A 20,860-nucleotide genomic window follows, 5' to 3' on the forward strand; every position below is an offset into this window, starting at 1 on the left:
GCACTAACAGGGACACGCTTCCCCTGTCCATGCCCAGACGGAGATCGACTAAGGCAACCATGGCAGTCTCAACTCCATCGCCTGCCTGGAAGCTGGTTTGAAATGGGTCTAGAAAATCTGTTTCTTCCAAGATCCCCTGAAGGTGGAAAGCAACTGCTCTCTCGATCACCTTCCCCAGAAAAGGCAGCAGTGACACAGGCCGATAGTTATTCCGAATCAGGGGGTCCAGGGAGGGCTTTTTTAGTAGAGGTTTTACTACTGCTGATTTTAAGCTAGATGGAAAACGCCCCTCCCTGAAGGATGAATTAATTATATGGCATAACATAGAAGTTACCACCGTTCCCTCCTGGGCTGCCAGCCATGAAGGACAGGGATCGAAAGAGCATGTTGTCTTCCTAAAACTTCGGAGAATCTTGTCCACTTCCTCGGTACTCACAAACTCAGTGATCCAGTTTAATGGAGTCCACGGAAGCTCTGGAAGCCTCTCTTATAGGATCTGAAGAAATACTGGCGTCGAGATCAGCCCTTAGCCGAGAGATTTTATCCGCGAAGAAGTTGTTAAATTTGTCGCAGCAGGCTTTAGATGGTTCTAAAATAGGGTTCAGGGAGGGGGGCAGTTGTGTCAGCTCCCTCACTACCCTGAACAGCTCTGCCGGACACGACTCCGCAGACGCAATACGTGCAGCATAAAACGAATGTTTTGCTGCACTTATTGCCACTCCGTAAGCCTTCAAAAGAGACTCAAGGAGTGTCTTGTCGTCTTAAGTGCTGGTGTCTTCGCCAGTTGCGCTCTAGTCATTGCACGGCCCGCTTCCTTTCCCTGAGATCTTCCATGTACCCGGGTTGTTTGTTGGAAGCAGGCCAGAAAGGATACTTGGGAGCGATACTGTGTATAGCCCTGGAGAGACCTCTGTCCCAGATGTTAGTCAGGGCATCAACAGAGTCGCCGTCAGTTCCAACCATATTGCCCTCTAGGGCTTCTTGTAACCTTTTGGGTTCTATCAGCCTTCGAGGGTGGACCATCCTAATAGGTCCTCCACCCCCAGGGGGATTTGGGTAGAAGCCTTGATTCGAGCCGCAACCAGGAAATGGTCCGTCCATGATAGGGCAGAGTTGGCCAGTATCTTTGCTTTGCTGCATTTCTTTGCTTTGCCGCAGCCCTGCACTCGTGTTGGGGCATTCATATGCAGGCCAAACTATCTCGGGTTCTCTTTGCTCTGAATATTAGCCCCAGAACTCGGCTTCAGTCTAGTTTCCGACAGCTTTGGAGGCGTGTGTCATCTGAATGCCCCACCTTCAAAGCAGTTGGAAGCTGCTTTATTTGCCCTGTCTGTTTCACTGCAGTGTTGCAGATGCCCTGGAATACTGGGGTATGCATTGGTTAAAGTACCAAATTTGTGAGTTTAATCACATTGATAGAAATCAGGCGCAATATCATATTATACGGATAGAACTCAGGAGCACTATGAAAAGCTAAGCTGAAGTTTTGAAGCAGCTATAAAATAAAGAGGAATTTTTGCCAATTAAATGGCACAGCATATTTAAGAGCAACCGTTGAAGGTGCCTGGTATAAAATAACTACAATAAAACCTGAGTGAAAAAGTAGATAGTACATTGGGTTGCCATCTTTGAGACTTCCATCATAGACTATTCTTGCATTAATCAAATTGCTGATGCATTTTTCCATTTAGAAGGAAAGTTTGTCTCCTAAAATGGTTTATGAATGACCTTATAAAATACTGTTTTCTCAGTAACTTTCAGGAGACTCTATCTTGCCTAAAACATTTTTATGCCTTTTCACAGTTTGACAATGTAATGGAATCCCTCTATTTTTAGGCATCTTCATCCTTAAAACCCAGTTGATGTTATGATGGCACTGATACGGTTTGAAATTGAGAAAACCTTGGTTAGAAATGGCCTATAGAAAAAAAGCCATCTCCATTTCTTAATTGATTGTTTTTATGTTGTGCCAGTAAAAAACATTTACTCATTCTGGTTGGCAGATGTAACAGAAGGAGCAGATGTATTTTGTCATTATATTATGTAGCTGCTACTAAATAAAATTCATATTCCAAATTAAACACTGTTTATAAAGAAAGCAGATGGGTTTTCTACATTTTATAAATATTGAGTCTTTCAAGGACTGCGGGGACATAAAAACAAATATCTGATGTTCTTTGATTCGTAAATCCACATTGTAGAAATTTGGGACTTCTACCATGGAAATTCCTCTGATAATCCAGAATTAGTTTTTAAGAATGTTGATGCATTTAAGAGGGCCTTATAGAGTGAAGTGCTATGTTGGAATAATGGTTAATAGGATTACATGGAGGCAGCGTCATCTACATGGGTGCTGCCATGATACCGATACTGCTGCTGAGTGCCCAAACGTGGTGCACAGGAAGTGGCATGATGGCACCACTTCCTGGTTGTGGTGCCGCAACAAAGGAGCTGCTCTAGGCAGCTCCTTTTTGTTGGGGCACCGTAAGCTTCATTCCCTTGGCAACCAGATAGCTGTGGGAACGAAGCCATGGGAGAAAGGGGCCAGGTGGCTCTTTTCTCCCATGGCTGCGCCCGTCAGGGTGTCCTGGGGCATGAAGCCCCAAGGACACCCCTTTTCGGGACCACAGAGAAGGTGGGGCGTTCAGATGACATGGTCCCAAAAAGTGCCGGGTTGGGGCCTCTGGGCTGCCGGTGAGGCTGCCCTGACCCCAACCCGGCAAGAAAAGGTGCAGGTGCAGGCTCCCTATCTCATTAAAACCAGACTGAAATCAGGTGTGTATGTGTAACCTTTTGTAGTGTCCTTTAGAAAAAGGATCAGCTGAAGAATTATCAGCTGTCTTCTATCTGAAAGCATGAAGAAAAATGCTAAGATCTGATACTGAAAGAGCATTTATAAAGTGTTCAGGTAAAAGGAAAAGAGGTAGAGTGAAAGCCATCCTTTTTTTTGCTTAGACATGGTATGGGGGCTTTGCGGATGCATGCAGTTGTCAGTGTAAAGTCATCTGCAGTGTAATTTCATATGTAATAAAGAGCAGAAGCATGCATAGCTTGCCGTCATACGCATTCTATACTTGTGCCATTTTTGTCTTTGGCTCTGTGCACAATTGCTTGTGGTCCTCAGTTGACTTTCCCTGTGGTCAGCAGTCCTTCTTATGCCAAACATCCCCACCTTCAGCTTAAAGTAAAAAGGCTATATGTTTATTTTCCAGCGTTATTATTCTGAAACTGTAATTTGAAGCATTGACCACAGTAGGACATGTGAGTCAGCAAATTTTGAACAGTGACTTTCCTCTGTCTTCATGGAAAGGAGGCTTTGTCTTTTTGTCTAAGTCTTGTCTTTTTCTCTTCATAAATTTGGAATATGTTAAGTGTTACCAAATTCTGCAGTGTATCTGTTGTTGAGTTGTACCCCCCCCCTTTAAGGAAAGAAACATATAAATTTTAGTTCTAATCTTCTTTGAGTTACCTTGTTGACCAGGATATTTAAGCTTACTGGTCTGGTTGTGACGGAACTTAAAGAAGCTCACAAAAGAAAAGTTTCCTATAATCTCTTGTTGCCTCATTTTATACAGTGTGGGATGGAGCTGAAGGGTAGAGAGAACTGCCTCAGATTGGGCTGAACCCAATTTGATATTGAGCAATTTCTCCTCATTTCATTCAGAGTCAAGAAGGTACCCTCCCTGATGGAACTTTTTCAGAAGATGCTGTGGGCTGAGGAGACAATGAGAAACTTTCCTTAATGTATGCTAGGACTCAACCTATCACTTTAAAACTTTAAACAAATGTAAATGTGCTCAAGAAAGAAAAAAAAAAGCTCCCTGTAAGAGGGAAGAACAACAAACAGAAAAATTAAGGAATGTCCTTAATTAAGATGTCAAGCACAATGTAGATGATTTGACAGGTTCTGTTTGACCAAAAAATTGTGAGAAATCTGTAAGGAAAAAGTCAGTCATAGAAAATAGTTGTACAAGTGGTATAAACGGTTTCTTGCAAAGGCTGCCCTAAGAAATCTCTTTCATGAAGATATTGATTGTGCTGATCTGAACCCTAATACAGTTGTCCCAGTTGAGCAGATATGTATGTGGAAGCATCCCAACTTCAGGACCCTACAAGTGATTAATATTGGCTCAACATTATAACAAAGAGAGTTGGTATATTTAGAAAACATGGAGTGTATTTAGCAATAGCAGTTTCATTTATATACTGCTTCATACCGCACTAAGCAGTCTCCAAGTGGTTTTACAACTGTGAGCTAATTGCCTCCACAAGCTGGGTACTCATTTTAGTGACCTAGGAAGGATGCTAGACTGAGTTGACCCTAAACCCCTGGCTGGGATTGAACTCACACCTTGTGGTTTGTGAGTGAGTGGCTGCAGTACTGGCACTTAACCATTGCGCCACCAGGGCTCCTTGCTAGTTTCCTAAAAATAGCAAGAATTATTTGCGAACTCTAAATATTACTTTCTCTGAGTTACTGATTTGGTTTTAGACTTTCATAGTTAATTATTCTGTTGTGAGTTGTGCTGCTGTTGCTAGCTGATTTTCTGACTGAAGTCCTATGCTATGGAGTGAGGATCATTAAACCCGGCATGACAAGTGTCATTGTCTAATGATTAAGTTCAGGCTGTGAAAGTGACAAAAATGGCTCTCAAATATCCAGGAAGTAACTTAATCCATTTTTCTCTCTTTAGGCTCTGTTGAAATAACTGAAGCCTATCTTGTGAGGGATATTTTATACGTCTTCCAGGGAATAGATGGCAAAACCATTAAAATGTCCAATTCAGAAAACTGTTACAAAGTCGATGGAAAGGTACAGTATAGTGATCTTTGCACGTGGTTTATATACCTGACAGCACACAGCAAGAAAGTGTGAATTTCAATATCTACAATCGTTCTGTTTCTCGTTTTAGTGAAGACTATCTTTGATTTCTTATCATTTCTTATTTATTTTCATTTTTAAATTTAATAACCCCTTTCTGTCATTACTGTCATTCAGGGTGATTGTAATAAAAACAATGCACCATTAAAAATAACATACAAATCAAAAGTGCACTATATACACTAGCCTTCTCCAACCACTGCCCTATGGATACTTTGGACTACAACTCCCACCATCTCTGTTAGTGAGGTTAGTGAAAGTTATAGTCCAAAATGTGTCAAGAGTATGAGAGAGAAATCCTAGTGTGCACAGCTTAATGTCAAAAGATGTAAAAAATAGATCTCAAGACAGTATTTAAAAATACTATGAAAACCATATTATGTACAACATCTCTTAACTACTCCCTGTGTCCCGTCCCAAAAAACCCTACAGCAAATTTAGTCAGGTTTCCCATCAAGAGCTACTTGGCACTGTAAATGATAGCAACAAAGGTGTCTCTCCCTTGGGAAGAGGCTGAGCCACTGCACCACAACAGCCACATGAAGATATTCTTTCTACAGTATTTACCTACTGAACATCCACAGACAAAGAGTGACAGACAAAAAACTCCGACAATGAACCTCATCTTTTTGTATGGGATTACTTGATACTTTAAGTAACTTCCATGGCTGCAGGCCATTTGTACAGACTTAGATGTAAAGTTCCAAAATGAGAAGGGTAAGATAAAGATGGATGGGGAAAATGAGGCTTGTGTAATGTATGTGACCCCCTCCATCTTCCCTGGTGCCCCCTTACTCTAAAAAAAATCCCACCCCCCCAAAAAAGAATATTATTTGCATCCCAGAAAACTCCTGGAGCATTGAGATTGCCACTTAAATGTAACTCTGCCAAGGCCTATTTAGGTTTTAGAAACCTTTTCCAAATGGAAAGGGACCAGTCACCACCTGATTTGAATAACTGCTTTTACTGTCTGAAACAGACCTGGTGAATAGAGTATATTTAAATGATAAATTATGCCCCTGAGAGGCTTCTTGCCAGTTTGGGATGCGTGTGAAAAGTATTTATTTCAGAGTGTGGAGCTGGAGTGGATCTGACCAACTCTCTCTCAGAATGCCTAGGGGTAGGGCAGAATCTCCCCTGGACCCTCATAAATTGCCTATTTCTACATATTTCTAGTTTGCAAGATGGAGTAGGAGACTAGGCAGATTTAAGGGAGACATTCCTTCCATCAGCAGCTACCTACTTACATACAAACCTACTGTATCTATCTACCTACCTACCTATTATCTAGTTACTTATCTAATTACCTACCTACCTACATAACATGCAGTTACCTAGGTAACCAAAAGCAAAATACCACAGAATAATTTTAAGCCACAGGTGTATTCTCTGAAAGGCATTCTGAAAGAGACAGAGCCTTTGGAAATGCTGTCTGGAAGTAACAACAGAAAGGAAAAGATCAACACACATGTATAGATCCCGTTCCTGCTTGTATTTCATTATTTACCCAGTTGCCATATGTAACAAGGAATTCCATCCAGGTAAATAAGAAGGTAGGCACAGGAGGGGGGGCTCATTACTTTCCCTCTTTCCAGTCTTTGTGGCTTCCACGCTTTCTTTCCAAGATCCATCCTCCCTGTGGCAGGCCACTTTGTTTCTGAGATTGATGTGGATAAAGGCAAGCTCTTTCCTGTATGCCCATCATAGAAACCAAGTGACGGGATTTTTAATTTCAAAATTTCGTCTTGGTTTTGGGGGAATGATGGGTTATAAATAAAGATGATGAAGTACTGACACACATACTCTTGTATGTAAGTATGTATTTGCTTTACTTATATGCCACCTCTCCCCCAGAGTGGGACCAAAAGTGGCTTTCAGAAACAGTAAATTAAAAAGAAATTTATAATAAAATTAAAATTAAAATCACCTCATAAAATACATTACCCCCATTTAAAAAACAACCAAAAGTTTAAAAGATAAATGCAAAAGAAAAAAAAGCCAATCAAAAAGCCCCCTACATATATATTAAATGCCTTCTTAAACAGAAACATTGCTGGGAGAAGGAAAGCAGTGAGGGGGGCAATAGGCTCCCGTGGAAGAATATTCCAGAGGATGAGAGTAGGCACTGAGAGCACTCTCTGTCATGTCCTCACCAAGCAAGCCTTTGATGATGGTGGAACCCAGAGAAAGCCGCCTCCTGAAGATCTTAAGAGCTTTGGCAGGTTCATATCACATAATCTTTCATATAGACCCAAGCCTTATAGCACCTTATAGCTCATTACCAGAACTTTGAATTGTGCCCAGTAATGAACTGGTAGCCAGTGAAGCTGTTTCAACAAGGAAGTTATATGCTTCTTATAACTAGGCCCAGTGAACATTCTGATTGCAGCATTTTGAACCAACTGGAGTTTCCAAATAGTTGGCTTCTCCTGCCCCGTAACTCTTGGAAAGATGGTAGAGTAACATTTTAGGCTACTAAGGGGCTCGCCACACTGTTGCTAAAAGGTGCCACCCTGCTGCCCTTGGAAGCCCTGGGTTGCGGACGCAGCAACTCCATGCCATGCCCCTAACCTGGCAGTTCTGTGATGGAAACAGTGCACTAGCTACTGCCGCAACTTTTCTGCAGCTCTTTGGCACAGCATGACACCATCTGATGTTTGGTTGGTCGGGGGGCGAGACAGCGGCATGACGCCAGCATGGGGGAGGGTGACAGGTGGTCGGCACACCCCCACTCTGCCCTCACGGCAGGATATTTTGCCGGTCTGTAGAGGGCCTAACTTTTCTGACACATATATAAGACTTATTATAACAGGAAATGTTAAGATTTGGGCATATACAACTGGTCAGGTGGAAGCAGACTTCCCTGTTCACTTCATCTCCTCATGAAAATGCTACACATTTTCATGAGGTCCTGTGAGATAAAACAGATTATGGTGGAACTGTACTGAATGACCAGCACTTTTCCAGGTTACAGGAGACAATTAGATTATGGTATAGCTTAGTTTTCAGTCCAAGTGTAACAATTAAGTTTGTCTTTTAATACTTTAGGTGAGCCTCTCCAAGTCTCTCAGAGACACTACAAGCCGGCTTGCAGAGTTAGGATGGTTGCATAATAAAATAAGAAAGTACACTGACCAGAGGAGCATGGATCGTGCATTTGGGCTGGTGGGTCAGGTATGTGAGCAAATTCCAGAAGTCTTTGATGTTCTGCTTGGTTCTGTTACTGGTACTCCATGTCCCTTGATATGAGAGGTAATCTGTCATTTTGACTACAGGGGATGCCACAGTGCTCACTGTGATTCAATTTGCTAAACCATGTTCTCTTTCCCTTCTTTGTAACTGGAAATATCAAACCAATAATCAGTTTTTTAAATGTAAAGAAAATTCCATCAATAACATTATGGTATGTTTGGGCAGATATGTGCACATGCACAGTAAAGCTTCAATTTTGGTTTAGAGCATCAGGTAGTTTAGAGCATTTCCTGTCCTACCTCTACCTGATACTGATATTATTTGCTACTAAACTAAAGCCCTCTTATATTGTAATGTTTGTGCAGGAACTTCCACCTGGCAAAATTGAAGTAGGGCTGTGCTGCCAACTAAGCTTATATGTTAGCCGTCTTGGGTCCGACTTTGGGAGAAAGGTGGGATATAAATAAATAAATAAATAAGCAAGCAAGCAAGCAAGCAAGCAAGCTCCTGCCTTGTGAAGCATGCCTTTGTATAAGAGTTGCAGAACACAAGATGGAGCATGCAGTTGCCTTTATGTCATGCTGGTGGGCTAACTGTAGGCAACTGGTTAGCCACTGTTTGAACACAACATTGGACTACATTGATGTTTAGTCTGATCCAAGATGGTCTTGCTGTATTCTTAATGTACATCTCTGCCCCTCTGATACCTGTAAGGGAAATTTCAACTTCTTAAGACATCCATACTCGCCACCCACAGGTTAAAAAGTAGACATTTGTTTGTACTTGAGGCAGTGAGCCATTGATCTGCTTTGCTGCCTTCCCCAAAATGGGAAAAAACATTGTCTGTATATATGTCGCTTAGTGAATTGTCACCTCTTAATAACCAAAACAACTCAACAAACACAAAAACCAGTTTTCCTCAAACTATTATATGTACTAAAGAAATGTTGATTGTAAAAAGTACTTGTTCATCTAACAGTGTGGATTTGCATCTAGTGTTTTAAAATTCTTAACTATTACCCAGTGAGATGTTCTCTTTGAATCCCATTTTCATTACTGTGCTGTGGGCAGCAGATGTTCTGGACAATGTTAAGTGCAGTATACAGGGGCTAGTTCACATGTTGCAGAGGTGTGTAGAAAGGAGAAATAGTAAGAGACTTGTACTTCTGCTTTCTTTTGCTTCTATGGTAACGTGTGAAGTGGAACTCACCACTGATCTTGCAGCAATAGACTAGGGAGAAGGAGAAATGTCAAGGAGAGCTATTTTTGGACTCCATTTCCACTTCTTTGTAATCCATGAACTACAATTTTCCCCCACCCCACCCTCAGGCCCAGTCTTCTAAAGATTGTAGTTTGGCATTGGGTTTAAATCAGAAAATTTCAATTGCTCTGTTTTCTGTTATTTGAATGTTGTGACTTTGCAATGCAGCTGTCAAACTGTTTTTTTTTAAAGTGTGAACCAGTTTTAAAGCTTTTGCTTAAGTTCAGCCTGCTAGTTTTTTTGCATTTGATGACTTTGTGCCATTTTATTTTGTTCATGAAGACATCATTTTTGCATTTCTTTAATGCATAAGTCTAGTTATCACTTAGATAAAAAGCAAATGTTATTCTGATTCTTCAAGACGCTTTTGTTTACTAGACACAATCTGTTGTGTTCAATGGGTCTTTACACTGTTTTCCTCTTCTGAACTGAAGCCTAGCCTGCAGACTACAGTGCTTTTGTAGGCTTGTGGATTTTCAAAACCTGACTTGCTGTGAGGATGTTCAAAGATTCGAAATCAGTTCCTTGCCTACGAGCCAGGCCTTCTGGACTGGCGTTGGTGTGAATGAACTGCATTGACACCTGTTGTTCTTGTCTTATAGAGTTTTTGTGCTGCCTTAAATCAGGAACTCAAAGAATACTACAGGTTATTATCTGTTTTACATTCACAGGTAAATAAATCTTTTTCTTGCTTGACTCCACCAAGTTAACAAAATATGCCCTTAAACCCATTGTTCATAGGAACTGTTCCATGATAAATCACAGTTACCTACAAGAAAGCAAACAGTAGTACAGTCAGCCTTACATATCCATGGTTTTTTTAATCCACAAATTCAAGCATCCACGGTTTGAAAATAATTTTAAAATATATAACTTCCAAAAAGCAAACCTTCATTATACTATTTTATATAAAGGACAACATTTTACTACACCATTGTATTTAATGGGACTTGAGCATCCACGGATTCTGTGATCCATGGAGGGTCCTGGAACCAAACCTCAGCGGATACCAAGGACCCACTGTAAAGTTTGCTGCCCCCCTACCCTTTCAAACATCCAAGGAACGTGGGGAAGGATAGCTCAATGGGTAAAGAAGGCACTCTTCTTCTATGCAGTCACTTCAGTGAGCAAGGAGAGCGTCTCTCTCACTGGAAGGCAGGGGGAAAGTGAAGGGGACTGGAGCTGAATGGGGGAGAAAAGAGATGCTTTGGGACTTTCAAGGGGACTTTGTGAGAAGCAACATGTAGATTTAAGCTTGGTTTTTATTCCAGCTCACTGTTTATCAGCCTCTCTGTCCAAAGGTTTGCAGGTGATTTATAAGGGGAGGTGAAGGAGGCAGTACCAGCAGAGAACCAGCAAGCCTGGGAGTGAGAGAGATGGAGGGAAGGAGGATTAATTTCATCAGAGCTGCTAGCTTTTATCAGGGTTTTTTTTACAAGTTGCTGATGTTTTTTAAAGGCTTTAACACAATTTATTTTTGTTATCCTAAAGAGCATCACCTTTTGGAGAAAAATGTAGTTTAGTATTAAGGAGAGCCCCAGAGTCCCTTCCCCTTGCACAAGCACTGGCTCCCCATTTCCTTTGTTGCCTCTGGAGCATATCTTTCTTGGCCCTTCCATTTGAAGGCTTCATCCATGCTGGAAGAGATGGCCTGGGAAGGGGAGAGGCAGGCACTTCGACATTGGGTCAGTGCACAAATTTTCACTTTAACCACAGGAAACATGAAACTACATATAAGTACATTTAGGCTGTGTTTATAATATTGTAGTTTAAAGACATAATTTTAATTTTGCTAGTTGCTTATGTCACAACTATTGCTTATGTCACAACTATAGTTCAGTGATAGATGGGAATTATTAGGACAAAAAATTACTAAGGATTCTGTATGATGTGGTATGGGAGGAGGTCAGTGGGGGTGGTGATACCATGAGTTACTTCACCAGATGACACCAACCCTAGGGCCCCATACACTGCTTAGATTACAGGGCCTTTGGGGGGGGGGGGGAGTTGAGATTTTTTAAAATTCAAGATCTAGACAGCTGATGAGTCCCCTTACCATTCAACAGTTTCCTGCACCTGTTGTAGTTAACAATAAATTACAGTGAGCCCGCACCATATGCAGGCTCCTTATAGGTAGCTTTCAGCATATATCCAATGGGGCTCATGAATGGCGCACATGGCTGCGGGGGCGTGCGTGGCCGCGCAGCAAGCATGAGCCCCATTGGATATAATGGGGCTCAAGCTTACGCATTTTTTGCTTTATGCGGGGGGACGTCTGGAATGGATCCTCTACATAAAGCAAGGGCCCACTGTGTTAATATTGTTGTGCATAGGTAGGTAGGTAGGCTGAGGGAATGTCTGTGTGCTAGTACAGTTTACTGTATTTTCTGGTGTATAAGACTACTTTTTAACCCAGGAAAATCTTCTCAAAAGTCGAGGGTCGTCTTATACGCCGGGTGTCATCTTATAGGGCAGGTGCAGAAACTTCTGAGCCGGACTGGAGAATCTGCAGTCGCCGCATATGTAACTGAAGGGCGGAGCAAGCTGCAGGTGTCCGGGAAGCCCAGGGTATGGAAAAAAGAGCCGTGTTTGCAATACTGCTCTGATAGTCTTGGAGACAGGGAGGGCTGGGCAGGTAGGGAGAGCTGACCAATCAAAGCAGGCTTTGTATACAATACGTTTTCCTGCTAAATATCTGCATGTCATAAGCCTTTGAATTAAAATTACCATATTGAAATCAAATCTGATGTTTTTAAAAAAATTATTTGGTGTGCATTGGAAAAGGGGTAGTCTTATACGGCGAGTATATCCCAAACTCTATATTTTAACTGGAAAAGTTGGGGGTCGTCTTATATGCCCAGTTGTCTTATACGCCGGAAAATACGGTATATGCAAGCCTTCCTTTTCCTAGTGTTTAACAAACAGAAAATGGGAAGTGACTTAAAAAGCATTTTGCTTTTATATAACTATTAAAACCATTTTATCATGAAAATTTATAGGAGTTATATATGATTATTTCTTTACATTATTTCTGTTACATAGCACTTTATATATGTCTTTCTAATTTCTTTTAAAAGTAAAATGTTTTGAATTGGTGCTTGTTCTTTATATGTTTTCCAGAATTCCATCTATAATATTGCTCTAAAACATCATGCTAAACTTACTAGCCATTAACATATTTAAGATTAAAAAGCAGTGCCCATATTAGAGGAAAGTATGGATGCTTTCATTTTTAGCTGATGATGGCATTCTCTATCTGCTTTTTGAGAAGTAAACCCCATTGAGTTCAGTGGAGCTTCTACATAAGCGTATATAGGATTGCCCTGAATTTGTTTAATTTGTTTGTTTGTTTATTCTTAGTTGCAGGTAGAAGATGATCAAGGTGTAAATTTGGGGGTTGAGAGCAGTTTAACCCTTCGACGTCTCTTAGTTTGGACATATGACCCCAAAATAAGATTGAAGACACTTGCAGCACTTGTTGATCACTGTCAAGGTATGTCAGCAGAATATTTACAGCTGTAACTTCGATGAAAATTTATGCCAAGAATGTACTGATACTACAGGAATTGCTCACTAGGAGTGCATCTACACTGTAGAAATTATAAAGTTCAACACTGTTTTAACTGCCATAGCTCTAGCCTACAGAAATATGTGATCGCTGCTTTTCTGAGGCATCAGCACTCTGGCAGAGAAGGCTTGAAGGCTTTGTAAAACTACAAATCCCAGGATTCTGGGACTCTCTAGGATGGAGCTACAGTGCTCCCTCGGGTTACGAAATTAATTCGTTCTGCCGCGGCGTTCGTAACCCGATGCATTTCGCAAGCCGAAAAGGGCTTTCCGTTAGCGCTGGCAAGCCGCGCGTTTGAATTTCGCGCCGAAAACAATTTCGTAACCCGAAAAAACCTTCGTATCCCGGAACAGTTTTTTCCAATCTAACTTTTTCGTATCCCGGAAATTTCGTAACGCGATCAATTCGTATCCCAGGGTACCACTGTACAACACTTAAACTGGTATCAAACTGTATTATTTCTACAGTGTAGATGCACCCTAGGTCATTAGATGTTAACCAATCAATAGCATTGTGAGAGAACTCTGAACTAGATAAAATGCAGGACATTTGCACTCAGATATATTGCCAGTGGAATCCAAGAAAGCTAATGCATTTTTCAAACATACCATTTATCTTTGTAGCTGAAAATGTTGTGTCTTCATGTCATTTCTGACTTTTAAAGTGAACTATCTTAAATCTGAGATTATATCTGTTTATCTATATTAGTGGTAGATGGGTAAGTGTTCTAGTTTTTGGTCAAAATTGTAAAGATGGGTGCTTGATGAATGGGTGCTCTTGATCCTTTAATTGTAGTTTAAGAGATTGCCAATAGGTTGTGGGATTGTCCACTTACTGCCCTTTTCCTATTGGCCTTAACCATAAGAATCTGTCTATATATTATGGCTGCTGGCAAGGGAAACTGAGAAATTGGCCTATTTGAAAAGTTTGATGAGCTTCCTCCCACAACTCTCTCTACAGACAGGCAAGTTAAGAAGGGATTGGAATATTACTTAACCGTAGCCTTTATTTGATATTCTGGGAAGTAGTGAGCTGAGCTTCTGAGCTCTGTAATGGTAGCTTTTGGCTTACTTTCCTCTGGCAAAATTGTTCTAGTAGTAGGGACATCTTGTGAATCTTGTGGTCATGATTAAGGGCTTAGGAATGCTGCATGTATTCTGACCCATCATTATCCAGTTTCCCTTCATGTTAAACCTCTTCATACAACAACTGCTTTGGAATTAAATTTGGTGTTTGACAAATTCACAGATGAAGTACTGATGTTTTAGTTAGGGGAGACAGAATTCACTGTGAAGTTCTTCTTTCTCCAGGAAGAAAAGGTGGTGAACTTGCATCAGCTGTTCATGCCTACAGTAAAACAGGTGACCCCTATATGAGATCCCTCGTGCAGCATATTCTTGGTCTAGTATCGCACCCTATCTTGAATTTTCTTTATCGTTGGATTTATGATGGTGAACTGGAAGACGCATACCATGAAGTGAGTTACATGAAGATTTTTTTCACGGTGTATTTACTGCTTCAACATTTAAGAGATTTTCTCCTCTCCTCAAACATTTGTGGAACTTTTATGGGTAAAATAAATTCGCACAAGTTGTCTTTATCCTTAGGGTGAAAATCCCAAGAATGTGCTGTTATATTGAATTTTTCCCCATCAAATATAATCCTTGTAATAAACCTTTCATATAGTGCTTTTTTTTGGGGAAAAGAGGGGTTAATTACATTAGGGCAAATGTGTTTTTCCCCATCAAACTGCAGCACTTCTCTTCTGGGATACTGATTGCTTTTGTAAACAGGCTCTTAATTTCTTCCTAAGAAAATCACCCTTTTTATTTGTTGGTTGGAAGGCCTTGGCATTTGTTCATCAGTTAGATTGTACCATGATTTCTCATTTCTCCTGCGGTTCTCTCTGCATTGGCTATAGTTTTTTTTAGAAAACCCTCAAAGAACCTTGAATAGGTAAAGCGAATCAATAAAATAATTATAATGCAATTATGTTTTGACCTTGATTTCCTTCACCCTTCCCAAGATCTCTTTTTCACAGGATTAATTATAAAATGCTCTTCTCATTCTTTGTATTTTCTAGTCTATGTTTTCTAAATACATTAATTGCATGTTACTTTGCCCTGGTTACAAAATAGGAGCTTTTAGGACTTCCAAAGATGATTGAATTGTCTGATCTATTTTAAAATTATATTTTCTCATTAATACTCCAATTATGGCTGTGTGCCAATTACTAAGGGGAATTGCCGTAATAAATTTTAGACACTGGTACTTAAAAATGTGTATTATACTTACTTTCCTGGGTAAGTTTTTTTTAAAAAAGAATTACTGTTGCATTCCTGACTAACTCATGTTTTTTTTAAAAAATTACACCTAGTTTTAGAGGCTGTTCAGATAAGGCTTGCCATCTTTCCTGATACCACTGTTTTGGCAAATATATGAAGAGTTGGTCTCTGGCTTCTTCATCCTTTGCCTCCACATAAAACAAAGATCTGAATTGGGAGATACTACATGTATTTACAATAGGAATAATCTATTATCCAAACCCTCCTTTCAAGCAATGTTGGGTTCATGGTATCAGGGAGATTGTATCCGTAAAGTAATGAAGTAGCTCCTGGTTCAAAAACACCCATTGTGATTATGATGAAGAAAAGCCAGAGAACACATACTGCTCTAGACTAACTCAAACCGCTTAGATTTCAGTGCATCTCATCTAAGTTTGACTACATTTCTTTCAACCTACTATGTGTAGATGTTCAAAGTTAGAATATAACTTGAAGAGAAATACTTCCTTTATCTTGAAAATAGTTTTTTCCTAAACATTTAATAGTTTTTTTAGAAGAATATAACGACGGTTGAGAGAGTCTCAAAATTTTTATTGTTCAGCCATTTTGAAATGTAATAGTTAAACTTGGGCTTATAGAATTTATGGTAAATGACATTGTCTTACATAGGTAAAATGTAATATTTATTGTTATTACAATTGGCAATAGATTGTGGGATTGCACAATTTATTGTTATTGTTTCCCTAAGAGGACCAGGTCCAAAACAAATATATTGGGTAGGCTTTCCCAAGTAGGGGTGTGGAACCTGAACATCTACATAAGGGATAAGATAGGTGTGGAATTTGGAAGCAAACCCAAATGTTGTGTGAGTATTAAAGTGGTGTTGTTGTATGCCTTCAAGTGGTTTGGGACTTATGGTATCATGAGGTTTTTGTGGCAAGGTTTATTCAGAGGAGGTTTTCCAAACATAGCATATTGTTTTTATATTTTTATATGTTAAAATAATTAATTGAATGCTCATAATATTTATGCTTCTTTTTTTAAAAAAAGTATTATATTTTTTCCTAGTTCTTTGTAGCTTCAGACCCCACAGTAAAAACAGATCGGTTGTGGCATGATAAATACACATTGAGAAAATCAATGATTCCTTCTTTTATTACAATGGATCACTCAAGAAAGGTATGGAGAAAAATTGCCTTTTTCTTATTATATTTGACTTTTACAGTGATTTCTATAATTGACATACAAGTTCAGAGAGCACACTCAGTGCTGTAACTACATTCAACACAAGCTTGTCTCCTGGTTTGTATAGTAATGTTACTGCAAAGGGAAAGCTCAGACATGTGAAAAAGTACACAAATAGCCTTTGCTTATAATAAATGACAAGACTATCCTTGCTATTCATGATGATCAAAACCTCACTATTAAACTGAGCTTGATGCCCCATGTGCTTTTTCTGCTATGAACTCACATCATAGCTGTGTTAAATGATGTGAGTCTCTAACCTGTCAGTCAATCTTGTATTCCATCAACTGTGGTTTAGTAAAATATTTCAAATGTGTGGTTTAGAGTGGTAAAATTATATTGCAATTCTTTTAGATATGAAGAATTGATTTAATGACTGTCTTGGGATGTGCCATGGTAAGCAGTACTAGTCTTAAGCAAGTGTATGTGCTTATTTTTATTTGTAGGCTTTGTCTTTAGTAACTATGTACAGTACTTGCTTAAAACATTTTTCTCCTATTTGTAAAATATTTTAACAATAACTTTTGAAAATGCCTTACATTTATATTTAGGTTCTCCTAATTGGAAAATCCATAAACTTCTTGCATCAGGTTTGTCATGACCAAAGTCCAGCTTCAAAGATGATAGCTGTGGCCAAATCTACAGATTCTCCAAAGGATGGTATGAAGTTAGAATAGTATTACTGTATCATGTCTGATTTTGGAAGCTAATGCATGACTACATGTGGTCAAGGTCAGCTCTGGTTAGTACTTAGATGGGAGACAGCCAAGGAATACCAGGTGCTGTAGACTATATTTCAGAAGAAGGAACTGGCAGTGCCACCTCTGAGTATTCCTTGCCTAAGAAAACCCTATGAAGTTCATGAGGTCACCAGAGGTTGACAGGTGATTTGAAAGTACATAGACACACAGAGTAGTATGCATTAAAAAAGTCTAATGTAATAAAGTACCAAATTTTGTTATAAGGAGATAAGCATCAAGGTCCACTTCAGGACCACTGCAGCTTTGTTTCTTATCTTGATGATTTTACAAATCGTAATTATCTGAAACCATACCATGAAGTACAAAATCCAAGCATGTGGGTTTTGCAGTGTAGGATCTCAGATATTTATACTGAACATACCGTGTATATACTTGACTATAAGTCGACCTCATGTATAAGTCGTGGTCAGGTTTTGGGGCAAATTATGGATTTTTATATGACCTGTGGATAAGTTGAGGGTAAAATTTAGGGGCATGTAACAAAGGATTTAAATGATGAAGCAAAGGAAAACAATGCCAAAGAACTTAAAAAAAAATCCAGCATAACTTTGTGTTCACTTTAAAAGTTGGATGGATGAGAGAACAGAGGGAAGTCAGTGCTTCTAGAACAAATTACACTCTTTCCTTGCACCAGGGGATGGTTCCTTTTTTAAAAAATGAGAGTTAAAATACATTGTCTACATTGACCCATGGATAAGTCGACTCAGTTTTTTTGAGTCAATTTTTTGACCTAAATTTCTAGACTTTTACATGAGTAGATTACACTAAGTCTTTCAGAGTGGTTGCAGCCATATCCAGACCTATAGTTGTACACATGCACTACCGAATCTCTTGAATAGAAATTGTCTAGAACTATTTGTGTCACCCTAAAGGCTTGATGGATAAGGAAGAAACTATGGTAGATGATAGTATTTGTATGTAGAGAGATCTTGTAGCAATTTTGAGACTAACTGAAAGAAAGAAGTTGGCAGCATGAGCTTTTGTAGACTTAAGTGTACTGTACTTCCACAGATGCATTTGGTATCTGGTAAATGGTGGCTGTGTGATGTGTGGTAGAGACTACTAGGCATTGTCAGGGCTAAGAAAATGTGCACACATAAAAAAAAGAATGTAAAAGCATGAATTAAAGTACAAACTGAGTCTCCCTTATGTGAAATACTTGGGAATATCTGTATATACATATACATACATAATGCAATATCTTGGAGATGAGACCCCAGTCTAAACACAGAATTAAATTTATGTTTCATATAGACCTTATACACATAGCCTGAAAATAATTTTATAATTAATAATTTTGTGCAAGAAACAAAGTTTGTATACATTGAACCGATCAGAAAGCTAAGATCTCACACTTATCTGAACCACCCATGAAAAAAGCTTTGGTTTTTGGGGTATTTTGGATTACAGAATACTGGATAAGGAAGACTCAACCTGTAAGCCTTAACTCTTCTCAAAAAAGAAACCATCTCCTTCTGTGAAGAGTGGCTAGAGGCAAGAACTTAGTCCATCACGAGAGAACCTAAAAAAAACACTAATCCCCTCTACTCTTGGAACTTCTTTGAGGGGAAACTTCAAAGAGCTGCCACTGCTGCTGTTTTCATGCCCTGGAATTCAAAAAGCCAGAAGTAGCATGACTATGGAGAGAGTAGAGGGGGTCAGTGCTTCTTTTAGAGTATCTTAGGACAAACTAAGGTCTCAGTTTTGCGACTCTTCTCAGAGAGCAGGATGTTTCCTTTTTTTGAGAGGAGTTAAGGTGCAGTACTTGACCCGTGATTAACTTGACCCTGGTTTTGCGGGTGAATTTTTTGACTAAAATTTGTAGACTTCTACATAAGGATAGACATTGATTCAAACAGTACAGCTGTTTTCCTTAGTAGAATGAAGAGATCTTAGGCTTAAAAAAACAACAACTCAGCAACTCAGTTCCAGGTAGCTTATGTGCCAGGCATCAAATAAGAAGAAATTATATCTCAATAGGTAAAGATGTATCTTTGCTAGTTCTTTTGTATCTAACTAAATACTTGCATAGAAGTCACTTTAGTATACATTTGGCCCTCCACATTTGTGGGTTTAACATTCGCAGATTTTTGTCTGTGTTTGAAGGACAGCCATACCCCCCCCCCCCCATGGCCGGGAAGAGTGCACACACGCTCCTCATTCTCCATTCAGGACTTTTCCCCTGAGGAAAAAGCCCAGGGTGGAGCAGCTGGGAAAGGACGCACACACACTCCTACTCCTCCTCCATCCTGGGTTTTTCCCCTGGTAAAAAAGCCTAGGACAGAGATGCAAGGAAGGGTGTGTGCATTCATCTCCTCCTCCTTCTCCATCCTTGGCTTTTCCTCCAGGGAATGGAGCAGCCAGGAAGGGCATGTGCACACTCCTCCTTCTCCCTTCTGTTGCCTCACTTGCCCAGCCACTACCTGGCAGCCCTAGGCAGGCAGCCGGCTAAGGAAGTGGGGGAGTGGAGAAGGTGGGGGAGGCCCCCTCTATTGCTTCCCCTGCACTGACTCTAGGACTGGGTGCCACAGGCCTGCATATTCACGTTATTTCCACCTTTATGGGGGTCTTGTGTCCCTAACCTCCACAAACGTGGAGGGCAGACTGTAGTATGGTGCCATAAGCAACAGCATTCCAGTGATTTAGTATAGGATAGTTTTCTGTTTCCTTTTCAATGTGTCATATATTGGATTTGAATGTGTTCTTTATGTTGGCATGCAGTTACTATTTATGGTTACTAGGAATTAAGTCCTGTTGTCTTAACTGTAGAAAATGTGCAGAGAATTGCAGTCTTAATTGATTTTTCATGTCTATATGTACAACAATGTGACAGTTTCAAACTGAGTATAAACTATTTCTTCAGATAGTTGAAGAATATGAAATAGTTACTATAGCCTTTATGTTGCCAACATATTTTATTTATTGTATGAGTCACCAATAAATACATTCTCTTGCTTACAAAGCAATGATTACATTACTTGAAAGTGCCATGTTGATTTTACAGAGCTCATATTGGGTACTTAAACTTATTAATTTTATTTTCCCTGCATTTTGGAACAGAATTGAAGAAAACACATTTCCAGTCTTGGTAACTCCTGCTTTTGTTTTTATTTATAACAGCTGCTGAAATGTTCACAGATCTGGAAAATGCATTTCAGGGAAAAATAGATGCTGCATATTTTGAGACCAGCAAATACTTGCTGGATGTTCTCAATAAAAAGTACAATTTACTGGAGCACATGCAGGCCATGAGGCGCTACTTACTTCTTGGTCAAGGAGATTTCATTAGGCACTTAATGGACTTACTTAAGTAAGTAATTACAGTTTGTGATCTTACTCATTGTCAGTATGTAGAGAGATCTTATAGCACTTTTGAGACTAATTGAAAAAAAGAAGTTGGCAGCATGAGCTTTCGTAGACTTCAGTCTACTTCCTCAGATGCATTTGGAGAAGAAGTAGACTTAGGCCTGTTACAGACAGGCCAAAATAAAGCTGCTTCGAGTCACTTTGGAGGTATGATATTTCAATGATGCATGCATCCTAAGAGTCCAAAAGCCACACCAAAGCCACACTCCAGTCCTAAGGACTGGAGTGCAGCTTTGCTGCAGCCTCCAGACTCGTAGGATGCATGCATCATTGAAATACCATACCTCCAAAGTGACTCGA

General features: G+C 39.8%; 1 protein-coding gene across 1 annotated transcript in view; it reads left to right on the forward strand.

The window, feature by feature from the left end:
* TUBGCP3 (tubulin gamma complex associated protein 3) overlaps window positions 1-20,860 on the forward strand; it is a 103,709-nt gene that overhangs the window by 36,336 nt on the left and 46,513 nt on the right. The window contains exons 7-14 of the mRNA XM_042457700.1: window positions 4,695-4,813; window positions 7,931-8,056; window positions 9,938-10,006; window positions 12,696-12,828; window positions 14,214-14,380; window positions 16,257-16,367; window positions 16,985-17,093; window positions 20,315-20,504. Coding sequence (XP_042313634.1) covers window positions 4,695-4,813; window positions 7,931-8,056; window positions 9,938-10,006; window positions 12,696-12,828; window positions 14,214-14,380; window positions 16,257-16,367; window positions 16,985-17,093; window positions 20,315-20,504 — 1,024 coding nt within the window. The remainder of the gene's footprint in view (window positions 1-4,694; window positions 4,814-7,930; window positions 8,057-9,937; window positions 10,007-12,695; window positions 12,829-14,213; window positions 14,381-16,256; window positions 16,368-16,984; window positions 17,094-20,314; window positions 20,505-20,860) is intronic.

This window comes from Sceloporus undulatus, chromosome 3, assembly GCF_019175285.1.
Source record: "Sceloporus undulatus isolate JIND9_A2432 ecotype Alabama chromosome 3, SceUnd_v1.1, whole genome shotgun sequence".
NCBI classification, from domain to species: domain Eukaryota; kingdom Metazoa; phylum Chordata; class Lepidosauria; order Squamata; family Phrynosomatidae; genus Sceloporus; species Sceloporus undulatus.